Below are 21,486 nucleotides of genomic sequence, written 5' to 3'. Positions count from 1 at the left end.
GTTTATTTCGAACTTTGCATTGCTACTATAAGTTTAAAGTTTAAACCGTTTCCTCTATTAGTAAACAAATTAGTTGTTTATTTCCGCTCTGACAACGTTCGTGCGTTATAGTATTATAGTCGGATACGTCACGAGAAAGCTATTGCTGGGCCAAGCAATCTCTAAAAGTTTTTATGTGATGTTATAAGCTATTTAATTTTTCAGTAAATTCGTATGTGCAACTTAAACTAAAGTAAACTTTAATTATATATTAGTTATAAAATTTATTGAGATTTTCATATGATTAAGATTATATAAATTCTAATGAGTGCAACGGCATTTGACTGTTACCGTTTTCAAAAATAATTAATATATTATAAATAACAGTATAGCACTTAATACGCTGTTGAACAAAGTATGAAACTCATATTTCAAAAAGTGCTTCAATAATATTTTCTGAACAGCAAATTTATCTGACACTTGGCATAGTTCAGTAATATAACAATTAATAATCACAATTACACCTTTTTGATGTTAGCACTAACAGTGTGGTTGTCAAAACTTCAAAATATTAACAGTTAACAAATCTCACATTCAAAAAAAAACAAACTTTTTGCCCCTGAAACTTTCTGAACTTAGATTTGTTTGACACGTTACATTTCTCAGTAACATAACAAGCAACGATCAAAATCTTAATCTTGTTTTGTTAGAAATAACAAAAAAGTTATGAAAAATCCATATATATCAATAACTGTATTGTTAATCAATAAAAATATAACAATTAAAAACATTTTATTTAATAACAACAAACCTTCTGTCCCTGTATGACGTCGTGCTCCTGGAAGTGGTCGCTGATCCCCGAAGCTCCCGAGGATCCGGGTCCCGACCCTTTCTCCGAAGGCCTCTTCACGCAAGCCGCTTTCGGATTCAGGTTCCTCACTGTGAAAATTTAAAATATTGTGAAAACTTTTCTCATATGAATTTTACAAAAAAAAACGCTCGAAAAGTTTTTAATTATGTAAATTACTTGAAACATTTTATTTTAGCTTTTATTTTTACAACGTTCTGAAGGTCTGTTCTCACTGACGAAAAAGTTTTATGGTTAGGTATTTCAAAAAATCTTTCTTCTATACTTATAAACTGAAATTTAAAGAAAAACGGTTTTCATGTTTGTTAGCCGTTTTTTTGATTCAATTGTAAAGTTTATATGTTATTTTTAATTTATGTACGTTCTGTTTATTGCGGCATGCCTTAACTAAATAATAAACTACTTACATTTAATTTTTTTCGAGCTAAATAATTTTTACTTTTGCTTATAACCCTCTTAAAACAAAAAAAAATGTTTTGGGTTGTTTAACTTCATCTGCTAAATAGTTTATAGATATAGATTTAAAGTTTAAGACATGTTATTTTGTATGCATCATCATAACAGTTAAATAGTTTTTATTCGTTTTTTTACTGCTAAACTATAAAGGTTTCACACTGTTTTTAGCTACCCATCGCTTTTGACTCAAGAATTTTAATAAGTTTGAACAACAGATTTTTAATTCACAATGTTTTGTTTTGCTTTAGATAATTTTAAATTTAGATTTACAAAACCTAGAAGTTAGATTTTTATTGAAGCTGATAGTAAGTTTTTCAAAATTTTTCTTATTGATTTAACAGAAAAAGTTTAGGAAAACTAACACAAAAAAAACATAATTCAGCATAATAACTTAAAAATAATGAAAAGCACAAAGTAATTTGTACTACACACTTACAGTGCTACAAAATACCTTTTTAACTGGACCACTAGTGGCGATAGAGAGCTTTTTCGTACGCGAGAACCACGGATTAACTAAATTACAAATTTCATCTGATACTTTTATACGGAGATTGTTTAACTTAACGAAAGTTTTTTTTTTTAAGCTAAACAGTATAAACTTTGCAAAAAAGTATTTGTCAGTAAATGGATTTAAATAATTAAAAATGAAATTGGTTACATTTTTTTGAAAAGTATGCTTAAATAAAAGTGGAAACTTTAATAAGATTAATTAAGTAAAATAAAATTAATAGAACAAATTTATAAGTTTAATGTTCGTAAAAATTGATAAATATTTCAAAACTAAAATAATATAACCAAAGTGAAAACATTGAGAGAAATACTAAATAAGAGAGAAATAAACTAACTTAAACGCAAGGTTTTAATAAAGTGGAAATCTATAAGTCGATTCCCAACTGATTAATAAAAAACAAGTATCTCTCAGGGTAGTTCGAATTAACTTTTCGAACTTTTTATTAAACATACTTGAGCGTGAAAAATTGTTCTTATGGTTGTTATGATTTAAGTTTTTCAATATTTTTAACTTTGTACAAAAAAGTTATTTCACGCTGAGATTGCAGTGTGAAATTTCGTGATTTATAAATTGTTATGGAAAATTAAAATATTTAGAATACCTCACATTAATTTTTAAGTTCTATGTATTGAGTTTCTCGCTGATAATAAATTGAATAAAATTATATTTGGTTTAAGGCTTTAGTTCTAGTGGATAGTTTTAAATTGTTCATTTTTTGTATAAAAAATACACTTGAAATTTCATAAATTCTTTTATTTCATAAATAATACAAATTAAGGTTCCAAGTTACTATTATTAAAATTTTTTGGATTTTAATTTCAGCAGATTTTAAACTTCTTTAAGCTTAATTATAATTATCTGTACTCTATCACCAACTTTTTAATTTTTTTTATAAGAAATCATCTACTGTTGTGATTGATTTTATCTAATAATTTAACAAAAGGTAATTTAATGTTGTACCTTTGTAAAACAATAGAAAACCACGTAATTAAGTTAAAAATCAATTAAGCAGTAAAACAATTTTGCGCCAATTATTTTTCAATAAATCACTGTAACCAAATACGACTATTTTGTTTATTTAAAGTGTAAAAAATTGAACTAAACATTTTGTTTTGCGTGTCTACATGTTAAATGTGTGTAATTTTTCAATAAAAAAGTAATTTAACTAAAAATATCTATTATAATTTATTTTAGAAAGATAATTTTAATGGTTGTTGAACGCTTTATAATGTTTGTTTAGCAATTTAACTTCGGTGAACTGTAGTTTTATGGTTCAAACGTTAACTGTGTGAAAATTTAAAAAACTTTTAACTTGTTATAAATTTCATTATTTAAGTTAAAAGTTTGGCAGAATAAGCATCTTTATTTGTGCCGAAAATTTTGTAAAATAAAAAAAGTTTAATTTACTATGCCCTTCTTTTAAAAGATGTGAACTCAAATATAAACTTTATACTGAATTCTCACAAAAACAAAGAAATTAATTTGACGTTTTTAAATTTCACCTACAATAAAATTTAAATTCTATATATATTACTTATTTTATGTTCAAATTTGTTCATAAGTTTAATAAAAATTAGGATAAAAAACTTTACAGCTATTTTCAAGCTATCTTGAGTTTAACCTTAGTTTTACGCACAAGAAGTTATAAAATAAAGTATTTTAATTGCCAATACCACTTCAATGGAAATGCGTATAACTCTTTAACCTAATTTTTAAATCCATCATCGTTTTATATCCCTCTAATGAAGCCTTAAGAAATTCACAAACCAAAAAAAAATATGTTGCATATGTTTTAGGAAAACAAACTAGATTATAAAAGTTGTTTTAATAAAATAAGTTGTTAAATAGTCCGAATTATTTAACTTCAATATTAAAAATACTTCTAAACTTTGTTTTATAAACTAATGGCACTCAAATTTAAATACACTATTTGTAGTTGAATATTTGTCATAGTCAGCATAAAAGCTTAAAACACTTGTTGCTGGTTAAAGTAAACGCTATTGAAAATAAAAACTAATTAAACAGTATAAGTGATCAAAATTTATTTATCTAATTATTTTTGTGTTAAAACATATTATGAGACTTGCTAAACCTCTATGTTTTTACGGCTGTTTTAAATGAGATAGTTAACTTGTTTTAATTCATGCATTAACAAACTAAACACTTCGACAGTTTAAATACCTTATGTACTTACCACCAAATAAAACATCTAGTTTTCACTACAATTCAAAGTAAGGGCAAGCAATTCTATGAGATAAGACTTACAAACCATATCAATTAAAAAAAATTACGTCCGACTTCACCCTCTAGTGTCAATAAAACTTGCACTGCGTGATGCAGTAATTAAAATTTTAATAAACTATTTAATAAAAATTAATTAGTTAAGTAAACAATCAAAACAACTTACTTCTCACTTCGCCCTCTAGTGTCAGTATAACTTGCACGGCGTGGTGCAAAATGCTCAACTTGGTCTGCGGCTTGTCCACTTTGGTGTGGATCTGGACCATCTGGCCCAGCTCCTTGAACGCGTCGTTTATGTCCCTCACCCTGTAAATTTAGATTAAATTAATTAAATAACTAAAGAAGGTTTATGATTGATTGGTAAAATTCACCTTGTCCAATAAAATATTATTATAGTTCAACAACATATATTACAAATAGTAATAACTAAAGATGCAATAAAACACTCTTTGAAATAGAAATATTAAAACTAATATAATTTAACAACTACTTAAGCAAAAACATTAAATAACAAAAAACAAATTAAATGAATAATTAATAGTTCAAATAAAAATAAAGTAAATAAATAAACAGTAATTTCACCTCAATCTCTCCCTGGCGTTGTTCGCCATCCTCCGGTCCTTCTCTCGCTTCTCTCGTTCCTCCGGAGTCGCCGAGGAATCGTCCTCTTCCTTCGATCCCAGGCTGCAATGAATATATGAAGTTTAACAAAAAATAAATAAATTATATGAGGGAGTTATATAACTGTATTGTAAATGAACGACAAGAGGAAGGCAAACACCTTGTTATGAGCATTTTCAGAATTTACATCCCAGGGTGTAATGAATAGATAAAATTTAATTTTATGTAAAATTTTATTAAAAATACCTAATTATTTAGTTTTAAATGTTTATTAACTCTCGTTTTTCGGGATTTTCTGAAAAGTCATCTTTCGATCCCAAGCTGTTTGAAGAAAGGAGGGATCTGGTATATAAATACCAAAATACCAAAACATAATGAAGTTAATTGAAGATAGTGGTACAGTAGTTTGTTATATTAGAAAGATTTAAAAATTATTTTAAAAACATGTGAAAATGCCTCCTTCTTGGACCCCTGGTTGTTGGGTTTAATGGTCATATTTGTAAGTTAGTTAACACAAAAAATTAAAAAGTCTGAAGAGGCTTTCAATGTGTTGCAAAACTAGATTTTTAAGGTAGTTTTTATTTTTTTTATATGTAGTTTTTAGGCATAAAAATAGTGATGGTTGGAATCAAGAACGTTGTCCGCTTCTATCAACGAATAAGGACGAGTGGTCGGGAAAAATGAAAATAATAACACAAGTTTCAAGATTTTAAAATTATAAAGTAGCAAGGTGTTTTTCTAAAAGGTTTAAAAATATAGATAAAACTTAAAAACTCTGTAATTGCGAGTAGAAAAAAAAAACATTTTATTTATGCAGGCTTTTCTCACAGTTGATAAAAGGGAACTGTTTTTATGTTAACTTAGTTTGAAGCTATACGAAAAGCCTGATAAGTTTTTAGAAATTTAATATATTGTTTAAAGACTACTGTATTTTCGATTCTATAGATTATTAAACACAAAAAAGAAAATTCAATTTTTATAAAGATCACTTTTTTATAGGGAATAAAGTATTATCTAGTTGAAAACTATCAGATTAATTACATCCTTGAAGACTCACAACTGTTATTAATTTAATTCTGAAAAAAATTTCAATGAAGCTTAGAAATACATGTTTTGTATTAGCTAAATGAATTTATTTTATTCAAATATTAAAAAGTAATATAAAAGAACTTATGTCAGCAATTTCTTACATATTAACAAAAAAAAATAACTTAGAGTAAAAATTCCCGTCTTTTTAAAACTAAAATTTTTACATTGACATCCAAAATTAAATTAATATTGCTTCTATTATTAAAACTAATTTGTTTATAATTTAATATTCATTACATTGACAAGATGATTTACAACTATGTTTAAAGAATATTATCTTTACTTATTAAACGATATTACAATATACTCATAAATATAATTAAGCCGAATATTAAATCAGTTATTGGAAAACAGCTTTTAGTTATATCTAAATGCAGCAAATTTAAATTATTTCTACAAATGTTTTGTTAACTTGTATTTATATTCAAATTTAAGTTGAGTATCAGATTTCAATAACACTTTTAACCTTATCTATTATTATAAAAAAAGGAAAAATCTTATTTTACAGTTTAAAACTTTTAAATAGCATAAAAGTTTTTTTTTTTTTAAGCAAACATTATGTTCAAAAAAGTTTTTAGAAAACAGCCTATCGATTACTTATATTTATAACTTAGATGACCTTTAAAATCAAATAAACTATATAAATAAAAACTTTAAATTTGATAAATCTTTGAAAGTATTCGAATTTTATTTAACTTTGATTTAAGATACTGTATTTTACATATCATCAGTATTGGGTTTATTTAGTACTAAATTTCAAAAAAAAAAAAAATTTTTTCAGAACTTTGGGATATAAGATACTAAATACACATCATAAATTATGTTATTTAGATTTCATGTTTAAACTGACCTTAGTTATTTAATTTATACTAACTTAAAAGTTGTTTGTAACTTCAATATTATCAGCTTTAAATATTATTACAGTAAAATTAATCATTTTGACTAACCTTTGTATCTAAAAGTTTTAAATAACGTTAATAAGAGTTTATTTTTCACAAAATACCTTTTAAATGATGATCATTTTAAAGTGTACCTTTTAGTTACTGACTTCATGTTTCTAACCTGATAAGCTGAACCCAAGTTTAAAAAAAAAAATAGTTTCAATTTTTAGAACCATAAATAAAAACATTGCTGATGTTTTGCATACATACAAAAACTCTTAGAATAGTAACATAAGAATTAATTTTAATCTCTGCACAAACAAACAAACATTTTTTTTACAAATCGGCTCGTTAGCCAGCACACACCTAACCCAAAAAAACAACAAAAATATTGTTGAAGTTTTTTAATGTTACTCAAACTCGTGCAAGATTTTTGTAAGGCATATTTGTAGTCATTTGAAGTAGCCATTTGAAATTGAAGCTGCTTGGTTGTATTGCTAACAACAGCTACACGAAAAAAACGTTTTCAGGGTCAATCCATGATAAGTCTTTACAGTGATTGAAAAAATATGCAAGAAATTTCAAACTTTTGTCTAAAGTCTGCGAAAATTTTGAACGGAAGGTATTTAAATATAATGACTCACGAGTACTTAAAATGTCACAAGTTTTTGAGTAGTTTTGTAAAAAAATCTTCATTTAAATTTTCATTTCAAATTAAGTTAAACAAAACAGCTTTTAATAGAGAAAATAAACTTTAGATAACGCTAAAAAATTATATAAAATTTAAGAAAAAAAAAGTTCAACTTTTCTACAGAGATAATTTCATTGGCAGTAATATTAAAAACAACTCAATAATTAGATTATGTGTAACGGTGCCAAAAAAATAATTTAATAATAAATTATATATCGATAAAAACTCAAGCTACATAGCGGTGAAGTGCTAAAATTTAAATTCAAAACTTCTCACTGATAAAACTCAAACTTTTATCTTTTTATCTTTAAAATCTCAAGTACAAAACCTTATTTGTTTTAGAATTTAGATAAACATCTTTCAAGTGGACTTTAACACTTAAAAACATTACAGTGCGCGCTAATTACAAACTTTATTTTTATTTTTGTGATTGTAATACGGATTTAATTTGTTTAAATTTATTTCTCAAAGTCTGACGCTTCAATTAAACGATTAAAGGAAGTCTCGATAGTTGAAAGTCCTCTCTAATCCGCTTAATCCTCGCTTATGCGCATGTTTCAGGTCTGCAGTTCAGAAAGGTTCGACATTCAGACGCACTTAACAGATTTTATTTTGAGGTTTATTGTGAGTAAATATCGAAAAGTGCGTATAAATTAAAGTCGGTTTATTTTTGATGTTTATATTAAAAATATTTACGTGTTTGAAGACTTCTGCAGCGTGTTATTACAGTTGAAGCAGATTTATTGAAAAATGCGCGCACTGTCAAACTTTTATAATTGATGTTGTGTATTTAATGTGTGCTTTCAAAAGATTAATTATGTTTTAAATTAATTTCGACAAATTGAAGGTTTTCAATTACAGCTTGTATAACTTTATGATTTATCACTAAAGTAAGTGCTATAAACTTAAACAAGTATTTTTTGCAGGATTAAAATTATAAGAGTTTAGTAAGCTTTTTTCTTATTAAGCAAAACATCTACTGAAACTTGCAAACAAACAAAATTAAAGATGCTTTTTTGGCAAAAAAGTTTTGTTTTTGCTCGCTTCGGAAGTGCTGTTTATTCAGCAAGTAGTTTTTATAAAAACATAATTTATATTATTAAAAAAAAATAAACTACCTTCTTTTCCTAAGTCCTGTATCTTTTTCTTTGCTGAAGTCTTCCTGTGAGTCTTTTCCACTTCGGCTCTGTAACAAATAAAAATTATAATTATAAGTTTATATTTTTTTCTAAAACGTTTAAGTTAGAATTAAACTTTCAACAGTTTACAAAACAATAAATTTTACATAAAGAAGCTAAAAATTAAAACTTTTTAACTAAACACTTTTTCAAAAAGTACATACTTAAAATGTCCAAAAAAAAAAAAAAAAAAAATTAATGATTTTTTAATTTTAATAACTAAATATAGTTTTTAAAACACTAGTTGAAATTACTAAATCGCAGCCGAACTTTTTTAATAAACAATTTACATAAAAACAAGCCGAATAACACGACTCATTCAAACAAAAGAAGTTTGTTTGAAAGCTCCGATCCATCAGCTCTCCGGGATTATAACGCATTTCGACGTCTCGCAGTTTTAATTGCCTGGCAACGAGCTGGATTCGTCACCGTGAAAACGCAACCTTTATGACGTCACTGTGACTCACCAACACGCGCTCAAATGACTCAAAAAGAATTCCCCGCGCGAATAAATTAAAAATCAAACGAAATTTCTCACTTTCGACTTTTTCGATTGTGACGCAACAGCCTTGGACTTTTCGTCTTTCTCCTTCTTCTTGGCCCTGCCCCCGGTAGCGTCCTGGTCCTGGAGCTGCCCGAACTGCTGACCGTTGAGCACCATCTGGCCCGGGCTCATCGTCTGGTAACCCCCTGAAATGAGATTTTTAGTTTTATTTATTTGGCAAGTAAATTTTTGAATTTTAAAAAATTTCAAAACTTTCAGATATTTAGTTTTAATAAATGAAAAAATGTTTAGTTTAAAATCTAATTACTAATATTTATTTATTTTTATAAAACTTCAAACTAAAAAAAATATTTTGGTTGCTAAGCAACGCAATGTTTAGTTGCTAGGAAACCAACCTTGCGTGGGAGTTATCATTCCCCCCATTGCCCCCTGTTGTTGAGCGCCCGTCTGAAAAATTAAATTAAATTTAAAATAAAAATAAATCTTGGCAATTCACTTCTCGAGGTGATAGATTGCTTCCGGTGTTTTGAAACCAGAAAATAAAAAAGTTGCAACTTTTTATATGACAGAAAAGTTTTTCTTGGAAAGAAGTTATCGGGGTTCAGAGGTTGATTTTTGAGTTTGAAGTTTGATTTTTGCGGTTCAAAATTAACAGGTGAGCTTAACAGGTGAGGTTGAAATCTGACGTGAAAAGTTTGAGTAATTTGAAACATTTAAATTTAAATATTTCTTACAAGGTATTTCAGACAGTACGTACTTAACTTTGCTACTGTAACTTAAATTAAGCTTGATTAAATTTATAATATTGCATAGACTTAATTTTTAAAAATGTTTATGCACTAAACAAGATTGATTTTTGTTAAAGCCACACTTCCTAATTTACTAACACATAAACAGCATATCTAACACATATTGAATTTTGCTACTGTAACTAAAATTAATTAGTCTATATATTTCTACAGGAAGTTTGTGCATCAAATGTGATTGATTTTTCTTACAAAAATTCATTTTTCTAACAGTGAATACCACACTTCTTACTTTACTAACATATAAACAGTTAGTTTTATTGTAGACAGTTTGATTGAAGGTTTTCAATTTATAAAACATTTAACCAAGGTCAAGTTAGATATTTATGTCGTATATGTGGTGTAAACATGATCAACTTTGCTACTCTATAAGTAGCTATAAATTAAAGTAGTTTGACATGAATTTTATTAGCCTTAATTTAACCCATCAGTATATAATTTTAATAATACTCTTTAAGTAAAGTCCCAGTAAAGTAATTCATAACAAAAACATCTATATTAAATGAAGAAAATTAATAAGACAAAGTTTAGTTCTTCTTTTTAATAATAACAGTAAAGTTTTATTGATTTTATAACCCTATTTATGTTGTAAAATGTTTTATTATTTTAGTGCTCAATAATTTTAGTTGTTTTTAAAATTAAAGAAGGTAATGAAATTGTTCAATATCTATATTTATTTTTTATGAATTTAAGACAGTATAAATATTACACCTTCAAATTTACTACCGTACTTGCAGTCATTTTGTTTTGCCTCTTACAGTCTAAATCGCACCAATTAAATGTTTTTAATACTTGTTTGAGATAGATTAAATTTTTTATGTCGTAGATGTGACGTGTCTATCATCTTTACAAAGTCACTTATGTTGAGCTGATAAAAAGTTTTAAACATTTAAGTGAGATTGATCATTGTCGTAAAAATAATTTTTGTAAATTAAAACTTTTTAACATCAATACTAGCATATAGATTTTAGAATATTTTAAGCATTGGGTACTATTAAATTTAAAACATAAGTTAAAAAAAACTCTTTTTGTACTTAACTTTATAAATAACAAAACCTTAGTTTAATTATACTCACAGTTTTCGTTAACATTAAACTTTACAAGATAGTTTGTTCTAGACTTATAACAGGAATCTAAGATAGGAAAATTTTGTACTACAGTTGCTACTGTAGCTTTACAAACAAAAAGAAAGTTTTATATTAAACTGTTCAATGGTTACAAGTAGAAAACAACATTTGATTTTTGTCTGTTAAACAAACACTACCCCTGTACAGCAGTGTTCATCTTTTAACTTGAATATAGTTGAAAGGAATACTGTGACAGGCTGGTTGTTTGGACAATGACAAGCGTAAATATCTTATCAGGTTAGATTAAAGAAATGAGATAAATATCAACAACAAACAATTAAAACTGGCTACTTTTAAGACTTTGTTGTCCTACCTTTGTTTAAATAAAACTAGTTATTGAAATTTTGTTGGTCTAACAGTTTATTCAGCTACTTTGAAACTTAAAACCTAAAACAGTTTAAATTTTTAAATAATGTTCAACATTTTATAACTGAGCTTATAATAAAACTGAAGCGTTTAGTTTTAATACTTTAACAAGCTTGTTTGTCTGAAAGATTTATTATCCAAAAAAGTAATGTAAAATAATTACTAATGATGCAAAAAGAAATATTTTTTTTTGCTAATTTGATTAATTTTATCTGTTAATTAAATTATTTTGTGACATCGCTAATGGAATAATGTATTAGGTATAAAGTAGCTATTCTGTTGTTAATCACACAGATCGATACTGAAATCATTTTTCTTCTCGTAATTACTAAAACTTTCGCTTATCAAACCAACTAAAATCGCAATTAATAACGAAATAACCTTTTATTTAACTTTATCTTAATTAAATTACATTCTTACTTGTAATTAACTGTATTAACCTGTATTTTTAATTGCTCCTTCTAGTAATTAGTGAGCACATTTCTTAAAAATGTATAAATAATCTAAAGTCTGTACTTATTTCTAGTGAGAAATTGTAACTTTTTAAGTCAATTTCATGCTTGATTTTTACTGAAGATAATCTAATTTTGAACATGTCAGACAAAAAACTTTCTGTTTCAGTTGTAATTAGTGCGCACTTTTCTCTTTACATTTCATAAGCGCAAAAACTTTCAAAATTTCAGTGGTTTACTTTTTGTTTGTTTACGGTGGTAATTAAGTGGTTAGATTATTTCAATTTACTTGTAGTTAGAATGTAAATTTTTCAATCAATAAGCAATTACAAGTAAACCACACAATACAGTAACCATCTTTATACATGGTTTTTCTTGTAATTAACTTACACACTTTTCAAGTCAATTAATTTTTAGCCACTGTTACTTCTATACTTGGTTTTGCTTGTAATTAAGCAACTTTTATCAATAGATTAATGATAGGTATAGCATTTCACCGCTTAATTAAAAAAAATTCCTTTTAAAAATTAAATGTTTACTTAAGTTAAAAGACTTATTTACTTGCGTTGTTGTATTTATAATTTATTTTCATTATATTTTTAACACCTTGTTTAATTTCATTTGTTCTGTCTACGTTTTAAATGTCAAAGGTCGCATTTTCTTAACACTGTCTATTGACTTTTGGCCAACTAAATACAAGTCATAATTGTAAAAAGTTGTTCATTTTTTACTTCCTAGCTACTTTATACGCGTAAAAATGAAAACTTTAAATTATTTTTCTACTTATAATTATAATCAAATGGTTTTGTGTGCATACTTTAAAACTTTTGTCTTTTAAGATTTGCATGCTAGCTTGTTATTAAACAAAAAACCAAGTCAATCGCTAGCAGTTACTGCTGTTTTTAAGACATTTTACTTATTTTTGACCTATAAAACAACAAAGTTTTCAGTCTTCATTTTAATTTTTCTTGCAATTAAAACATCAATTTCTCATGTAACAAATCTCATTGCTGTTCAGACACTGTAAAACATGCAATATCGTAATTAGCAACATTTCAAGTCGATTAACCACCACTGCTACTGATTGTTGGACACCCATATGGCCGTGAAATTGCATCTTAATCTCCCGCTTTGTTTACTAAACAGCAAGCACCGGTGACTGCGTGTTACGTAACAGTGGCAAGCACAAGCAAACAGCAAGAAGAAGCTATCAAGAAAGTAGAAAGACGTAAACAGTAGAAAGCACAAGTAAACAGCAAGATGTAGCTAAAAAGACAGTAGAAAGTTGTAGTAGCTTTTACTGCGGTCAACGCTTAACTTAGTTTATGTCTTAAAATTGATGTATACTTTTAACATTGTGTTTCGGGATTAACTTGGTTTGGTAGCCAAAACATTGTTTACTTGTTTTGACTTGCAGTTACCTTTCAACAGCCATCAACGAAAAAGCACTTACAGCGGTTAGCTTTTAACTTGGTTCAGTTTAGATGGGAGTATTTTTACGTTGGTATGTTTCACTATTGAACTACTGTAATTTTTGTTTACTTTGTCAATTAAACTAGAAATCAAACACCTGTGTTACTTAAACTATCAACAGTAAGAAGCCATCAACAGCAGCCTGTTAAGAATAGATGTTAATTTTTTTGCTAAAGTAAATTTCATCTCTCTTCAAAGTGACAAAGATTTTAACACCATTTTTGCAAAATGCAAATAAGTCCTGATTTTATAAGTCTTTATTAAATAAGTCTTTAAATGTATTAAAGTGTTATCTGTCAACATAACAGTAGCTTTTAACAACTTTAAGCAAACTTTTCGACATTAAAACTACTTATAATCTTATATTTTCTAAATCAATTACACTGCTAGTATATAAGTTTACACAACCAAGTTTGACAGTTTTATCTTGATTAGTAGCTGTCAATATCGTAACCTAAAACTTTAAACTCTTTAAATGTATTCTCTCTGTAAATGCTTGTTGCAAGTGGTAATAAACTTTAGCACATTGTATTTGACTGATGCTTTACAATTTAAAAGACTGAACTGACAGCCAAAACGTTGTTTACAATTGCATTTTGATTGTTTTTACTTTCATTTCTCTTATTACTGGTTTCCGATCTACTAGTAGCTAACTACCGACAAGCCGCATCCAACTGAGCACTCAAACCAAATCGTGTACGTGGTTCTTGTAAATGACAAATATTTGACAGCGCAGTTGAAATGACCAGACAGGCAAAATGACATGTTTATGCACTTGTAATTGTTCATCAACCATTAAATTTGCTCAAACCAAGTTCTATACGTGGTTGTTTGAAATGACAACTGTATGACAGACGAATTACTTTCAGCCAAGTTAGAGAGACACCTTTAACGAATTTATTTGTCAAATTTAACTTTATCAAGCTAGTAGGTAGCGGTTTGTACACTGTGGTTAACTTAGTTTGAGCAGTCTCCAAATGGTGAAAGTTTAGTTTCAAATGAATAATCTAGAATGTGTAGCTTGATGTGTATATTACACTGATAGTTCAACCATCTATTTCTAATAGTTCTATTTCATTTGTAATGTAAATTACAAACAGTAACAATTTCTGAAGTTTTCTGCCAACTTAAGAACTTTGTATTACAGCTTTAAATGTCAAAAAACTACTTTTAACTTTTTAATTGTTCCAAAAATACAATAAAACAATCAACAGATCTTAAATCAAAAGAATTAGCTTGGTTTGAGTTGTAATAGATAATAACCAGTAGCGGTTTACACTGGCACTTTGGTTAAAAAGTTTTCTTCTCTGCCTGTGGTGAACTCCAAAGGTTAAATATTTTCAAACACAATTCATTTGTCAACAGAATTGGTTTTCTGACAATTGAATTTTACAATAATTTTTTTGTTATGTCATTTGTTACAAAACTGAATAAAAACTTGATAGGTAAACTAGACAAATTTATTTGGTTTTTCAGTTTTTTAAGTTTATTCTTAGCAGTAATTTTTCACACCTTTTTATATCTTAATTTGTTCTGTCTACATTTTAAATGTCAAAGCTCACATATTTCTAGCACCGTCTACTGAATTCATGCCCACAAATACAACAAAAATACATTCACAATATCTACAATGAACAGGTACAATAAACTCGAGTGTTTTTACAATACATATGTACATAAAATACAGATATTATCAAATAAATTGTACTTTTAATAGATTGAATCGGTGTTAAAATAAACAAAAGTAAAAGGTTTTATAGTTGTTGACTTAAAACTGTAGTGTTAAACTTAAACTTTTTTAATAGATAAAGTTGTTTAAATTACTGCAAATTAAACTTAAACCTTTTAATTCCAACAATCCCTAAACAAATAATAAAAATAAAAGCTTTTATATTTATTGTAAAGCTCTCCAACTAAATTGTAGTTTTAAACTTATTGATTTGTAGATAAATTTATCTGAAAAGCCTAAAATAAACACTAAAAAGGCTTTGTAGACAGAAAAATGACTTCAAGGCTATGAATAAAATACTAATCTAATACTTATTGATTTTGGATCATGTTTTTATTACGTTTTTATCGAAAACATTAACTTTAAAGTCCAAAACAAACAACAAAAAGCTTTAAAAGATATGAAATATACTTTAAAGCCTTGTATGAAACGTGTAATTTCATGTACATTGACTTTTTATACTTTTTAATTTGATCAAATAAATCACGTGTTAACTGAAGGGGGGCCCGCTTCGATGATAAATGCAATGCAAACATTTGGGTCTCATTTTGAAATCAGAGCAAATAGTGCGGGTATTGTGTGGCGAGCCTACTGCAAACACGAGATTATTACATGGCAAACAACTCGGAGGTGGCCCACGCAGCAGGGGAAGAAAAGCAGAAGGCAAACAGAGAAGTGGCACGCAACGAGAAGTTTTAAAATGCGGGCAGTTTTTGAAATGTGGGCATGGTACAAGGAGTGCAAACAAAAACAAGATGTTTTTCTGAATGATGGTAATTTTTCTTGCTCACTGGTGGTTGGTGTTTACTGTTTTTCAATTAGTTGTGCACTAGTTTTCCTAGAATTTTCGCCTGATAGTGGTTTTTACCCATCAGTCAAATAGTCAACTAGGCTGCAAAAATCAAAAAAAAAAACAATTTTTTTTAACTTTCGCTGTGAGAATGATTTAAATCTTTATGACCCTCGTTTTTTTTCCAAAAAGTTGTAGCAAAAAATTTTAAAACAGTTTTACAGTCTGCAAATAAGTTGTGTATAAAAAATAAGACAAAAAAAGTTTTAAAAAAATTAAGAAATAAAGAAATAAATTCAATTAAAATAATATTATCTGACTTTTTCGGGTTCTTTATCCCCGTTCTGCACGGGTTCGAACTGCAGACCCGCGTTGAAAATTTGCTCCGGGGACAGAACTATTATCTGGGGGTCTTCCCCCTCATTCAGCTGGATCTCCCCGTTCTGCAGCTGGATCTGGTCGCCGGGGTTGAGAATGAGGAACTCTGAGATGTCCGTTTCAGTGGTGACGTCATCGTTGTCTACCTCGAGCTGAAAGTTAGAAAGGAGAAAAGGGTTGTGAGAAAAGTTGTGAGAAAGAGAAAGTTAATGAAGCTTTAAAAGTTTAAGGGTAAAAGTAAATATGAAACGTATAAATAAATAAAAAAGTAGGAAACTGAACATTAGAAAAAAAATCTAAGCAAGTGGAGTGTCGAAAACAATCAAAGCACTCAAAGTGAAAGTAAAAGTACAAAGTGAGTTAAAAGTAACAATAAAAAAAGTACAAAGTGAAAATTGAAGCGACGTTTTAAATTGATGTTTGTCGCGCAAACAAGACACACGTCGGGGATTAGCAGGCTTCCGTGACTTGAAAACACCTGATATTAAAACCAAAAATTAAAAACATCGAAATACGAAGCTTTTAGCACGAATGATTGCAAACAAGACTTCGGATCGTGCTTCCAATCAAAGTTCACCGACCGGAGAAAAAAGTTTGAAAAAAGTGAAATAAAAGAAAGAAGGATGATATGTGCATCTGTCGAGCGTGATATTTTTTTCAGATTTTTTTTTGCAATTTTTTCTGAAAAGTCTCTCGCCCGCTTGCCACCTGTTATGCTGTACCTGAGCTTGTTTGCAAACTCTGAAGCTCCCCGAAAAACAAAGCTTTCGAAATGCTGTCTTAAAAATATTTTCGGTTTTTGTAGAATGATACTTAACACATTTTATTTGAATAACGTTTATATGGTGCGTTCTTGTTAAAATTTATTTAAAGTTGAAGTAATACAAATACGCATACAGATGATCCTACTTATTTTTAGTGAACGTGATGCAAGCTACCACAAATATATCTAACCATATAACGACGAAACTACAACTACAAAAGTTTTGTATTCAGCTTCCATTGGAATGTCTACCTGCAAAAATACCTCAACTTTCTACTAACCGTAATTTTCGAAGTGGGGGAAATCCCCGGCGTCCACGACCTCTGCGGGGTGTTTCCCCTTCCTTGGGGTTGCTGGTGGGGAGTGGCGGACTGGGGCCTGGTGACCGGTTGTCCGTGGTAACCGTTCGAGTAAAGCTGTTGTCATGAAAACGTGTACAGTGTGAATTTGCATGCAACATGAATACAGAAAACAAAAAAATATACACCGAAAACACGTACAAATGGCGTGCAAATTTAAAAGATATATAAAATTTTTAACAAATAAAACATGATAAAGTTTGAAATTAATACCCGTGAAAATAAATCATATAAAATACTTGTTTGCTACCACGCGAGCAGATGAAATATTACGAGATATTTGACTAGACTTTTCAAATTGAATTATTAATGAGCTGAAGTTTTGTGCCCTTTTTTTACAGTTGAAAATTAATGAATAAAAGTATGTGGGTACTGTAAAAAAATTCAAAGGTATTATCAGTAACTTTAATATTAACTTATCATATATTGAGAATACAGTTTTTGATAATGCTTTGTGTACGCGGTTTGATTTTAATTTCCTTGGAGATTTACTTGTTTGAGAAAATTGCTCTGCGATCATTAAAAGGCTTAAAGCGCTGAAAGTTCAGAATAAAATCACTACATGTTTTATAATCCCCTAAAATTATTTGAAATTATATAACTGTGTGCGAATTAACCAACTTGCTACCTAAAAGTTCCAAATTTGGAAGAAAAAGCTCCCAACATTTTTAAATTTTACTTTCAAATTTAGTTTAGAAAAATAGAACATGTTTTAATAACTTCACTTGCGTTTTAAGTTTCTAAATTTAGCAAAAAAAGCTTCAAATTCAGCATAAGGCTTTGTTGCGTCGCCAACCAAAACAATGTCACATCGAAGGTAACAAAGTTAATGAAAAAAAAATTCTAAAATAAAATTAATAAAAATGCTGGATACACAAAACCACGGAGCGGAAGCCGCAACGCGACGAAAGACGCGATTTATCCCACCCTTGTTCACTGTGACGTCATAATAAGACGCTGAAAAGATCTTCGCTTTTCTCACAAACGCGACATGTGTCGCGAAATTAAATTTGTCTCTCCGTGCCTTTTTAAAATAAAAAATTCTAAAAATATTTTCAGCACACAAAGGGTCGGCAGTGAAAACAAGCTTTTGTGTTGGGGGCAACAAAAAAACACAAAACTTTTTTTTTCTGACAGTTTTGATTTGTGCACAAAAGCTATGAAAACACGAACTTGTGTTTTGAATAAAAGTTTATTAACATTTATTAAAATTTATTAAAAATTTTCTTACCTGGTTGAACTGCTGCTGGCTGAAGCTGGCCGCCCCCTGCCCGCCGAAACCGTCTCCCTGTGTGACGTAATAATGAAAGTTGTTTGTGACGTCATAATTAAGTTTTTGTGACTGACGCGCGAGAACGGTGCATTGTTGTTGCGTAATTGGTTTGTAAAGTTTTAACTTGCTTTTAGGTTGTTGTTTAGAAATTAGTAATATAATATGATACAATTAGTTATAAATTTTTTGTTTAAACTTTACACGTTACTATAGCCAGTTTACAAAAAAAAAATAAGATTTAAAAATTTGTATTTAACGATGGTATAAAAAGAATAGGCTACTTTTTTTTTGATAAATACAAGTTTTTTAATACAAGTATAACATATTAACACAAGCCTTATCTTACTTGATGAAGATAATTAATAACATTTACAAGTAGCGGCTTTTTACCATAAACTGCCTGTTTGCTTAACTTTAGTTGTTTTCTTAACAAGCGTTCTTGTTTGTCAACCGACTGATAACAATATCCAACAAAAAACAAGAGTAATTCGCTGATAGTCGACGAAGAAATCGACTTGTTTGCGTTGCAGGGTTAACCAAACACGCAGAGGTTACACTTGCATTCTCGAGCATTCGCAGTTGACACAAACCAGACCTTATAGCTGATAACAAGTTATTTTAAACTTTTTGTTTTTTGTTTACGCTTCTCTGTTGGCTGTTTCGTTTGATGAACGGCTTTTCGGCTTTTTAATAACCAGTCAGTGAGTGTGTGAGGGGGTTTGTTATCTGAGAAGTTGCTGAAATGCCATACTTTAAACACAGTTTATTTGAATATTTGGTAGAGCTGTGATAAGCTGTTGAGATTTAAGCTGACAAGCAGTGTATTAAATTACATTTTATGATAAAGTTAACTTGTGAAAATATTGGAAAATAAGATCATCAACTCCTACGGGTGTCGAGTTACTATCATAAATTTTTGTAAGTAGCGAAAGACGAGTTTATGCTTAATTAACTGCGTTGAAACTTTAAACTAGTTTTTTGTCTTTTTCTATAGATTAAAAATTAATTAAAGTTTTCTTTAAACTTTTAGAATGTAAATTTTAATTTTTTGGAATGCGCTTATAATTTGATAACAAAATTTATAAACATTATTTTTACATTTAACACGATTTTTAGCTAACAAAGCTGAAAACTTTGCATTACTTCACGAGTTCTCTGTCACACTTAATTCACTGTGCACTAATCACCAAAAACTTTTTGACAAAAAGCTAATTTCACATCATGTGATAACAATACTTAAAATTCTGCTTTTTACTAACAAAAGAATTACAAAGGCTGACAATTTGATAGGTATTTTGTCACACTAAATTAGCCACAAAAACTGAACAAAAAAACAGCAGACTTGTGCCTCGTGCCAAAGAACAAGAAAATTTGAATGTAATTTATCACAGCCATTTATCGAATCAAAATCGCATTAAACCCGCCCCTGACAACGCAGAAACAAATTTGCGTGGCAACCAGGTATTTTATCACCACGGAAGCGAGTGATGAGACGGGGGATTATTTTGTAATTCGTCGCGCCGAATTTTCACGGGGCCCAAATGATCGGTCGTCATGGCAACAGATGCGAACGTGATCTCATTACATGACGAATTAACATGCCTGGCAACCGTGAAAATTGTCATTGATGTTGCCATGGAGATAGATGCTTTGATGTTTGGGAATTTCACTGGAATTCGATCAAAGGAAATTTTTTTGAGGAATTTTAATTTGTGTAATGTTTGCCGTGTGTGTGAATTGGGTCTTTTGTTTGAATTAATTTACGACTATTATATCAAAGAAAAAAAATCAGGTATTTGTTAGTTTTTTGTGGAAGTTTTGAAGAGTAATTTTATAAAACTATGTGCCTTTAATAGTTATTTTAAGACAAGTTATAAACATGTTAAAAAGATTTACAAAACAATTTTACAAAATAAGAATGCTGTGCATTACTTTTAACTACAATAAACTGTTTTATCGAATTTGGCTGATTAATATATTGGCAAAAGTTTTAATTTAAACGTATTCTTAACTTTTAAACTATTTAGTTTTACATATCACTGAATGAAGTTAAACTTTTTAAAACCAATTTCAATTGTCACAATACACTTAAAACTTGTTATTAAATAAAAAACTATAAAACTATTTATTACCTTAACAAATTTTTATATACTCAGAACTTTTTTACTTTAACTTAAAGTTTTTAATCTTGACCAACTCTATAACAATAAGGATTATCATTATCTAGGTACTTGTTTAATTTAAAGCTTTAACCAATAACAATCAAGCAAACTGACCATCCTTGCGTCTGATTGGTTGCTGGGTGAAAACGGGGTGCTCGGGCTGTTTGCGTACCACTGGGTGTCGTAGTTGTGGGCGAAATTGTTGAAGTTCGAGTCCCTGGAAGATGAGGAGTAGTGGTCCTCAAACCCGGGTTTCCCCAATACTGAAACAAATTATTCATTTTACTGTTTGTATGAAAAATAGTAAATTTAAACAGTAATTTAAAAAAGCTTGATAAAAGAAGATTTGTATAAAAGTTAAAAATTGATAAAAGTGTCTGCCATAAAGTTTGTAACTTTCAAAAACTTTAGAATTTAAAATACTTTTTCTCAAATAATTGAAATGTTTATATATACATGTTTGGCAATTTTAAATCAGGTTATTTAGTTTGTTCTAAACAATAAGAAGACTTTTAAAATGTATTAGTTCTTATTGATGATTTTTAAAGTTTTAAAATTAAAGTAATATATATTAAACTTAATATAATTAAACCGTAAAAAATAAAAAGTATGTCATTTGAAAGATTTTGTTGTTCTAGATATATTTTGCTTGAAATATAAGGTCAGCTTAAAAAATGGACAATGTAATAAATCTATCAAGATAAAGTCAAATTTTTCTACATATTTAACTTGTATACAACATATTTAGACTTATATGACAATTCGAATGTTTAAATTGACAATTTATT

The 21,486-nt window shown here is 28.5% G+C and overlaps 1 protein-coding gene across 2 annotated transcripts in view; it reads right to left on the bottom strand.

Annotated features, from left to right (window-relative positions):
- Nucleotides 1-21,486, bottom strand: part of LOC145840478 (uncharacterized) — a 39,076-nt gene that overhangs the window by 3,653 nt on the left and 13,937 nt on the right. The window contains exons 6-14 of one of the 2 annotated variants that reach the window (XM_082947752.1): nucleotides 20,813-20,961; nucleotides 18,495-18,551; nucleotides 17,186-17,320; nucleotides 9,416-9,467; nucleotides 9,054-9,205; nucleotides 8,456-8,523; nucleotides 4,638-4,739; nucleotides 4,222-4,361; nucleotides 791-918 (exon numbers count right to left, since the gene is read on the bottom strand). In XM_082947752.1, the coding sequence (XP_082803878.1) occupies nucleotides 791-918; nucleotides 4,222-4,361; nucleotides 4,638-4,739; nucleotides 8,456-8,523; nucleotides 9,054-9,205; nucleotides 9,416-9,467; nucleotides 17,186-17,320; nucleotides 18,495-18,551; nucleotides 20,813-20,961 (983 nt within the window). Of the gene's footprint in view, nucleotides 1-790; nucleotides 919-4,221; nucleotides 4,362-4,637; nucleotides 4,740-8,455; nucleotides 8,524-9,053; nucleotides 9,206-9,415; nucleotides 9,468-16,083; nucleotides 16,294-17,185; nucleotides 17,321-18,494; nucleotides 18,552-20,812; nucleotides 20,962-21,486 lie in introns of both variants that reach the window. The other variant, XM_082947751.1, reaches the window with a different exon arrangement.

The sequence above is a fragment of the Thalia democratica genome, chromosome 7 (genome assembly GCF_965202585.1).
Source record: "Thalia democratica chromosome 7, ktThaDemo2.hap1.1, whole genome shotgun sequence".
Taxonomy (NCBI): domain Eukaryota; kingdom Metazoa; phylum Chordata; class Thaliacea; order Salpida; family Salpidae; genus Thalia; species Thalia democratica.
The sequence above is the reverse complement of the archived record's forward strand: the minus strand, read 5'-3'. Positions and strand labels throughout refer to the sequence as shown.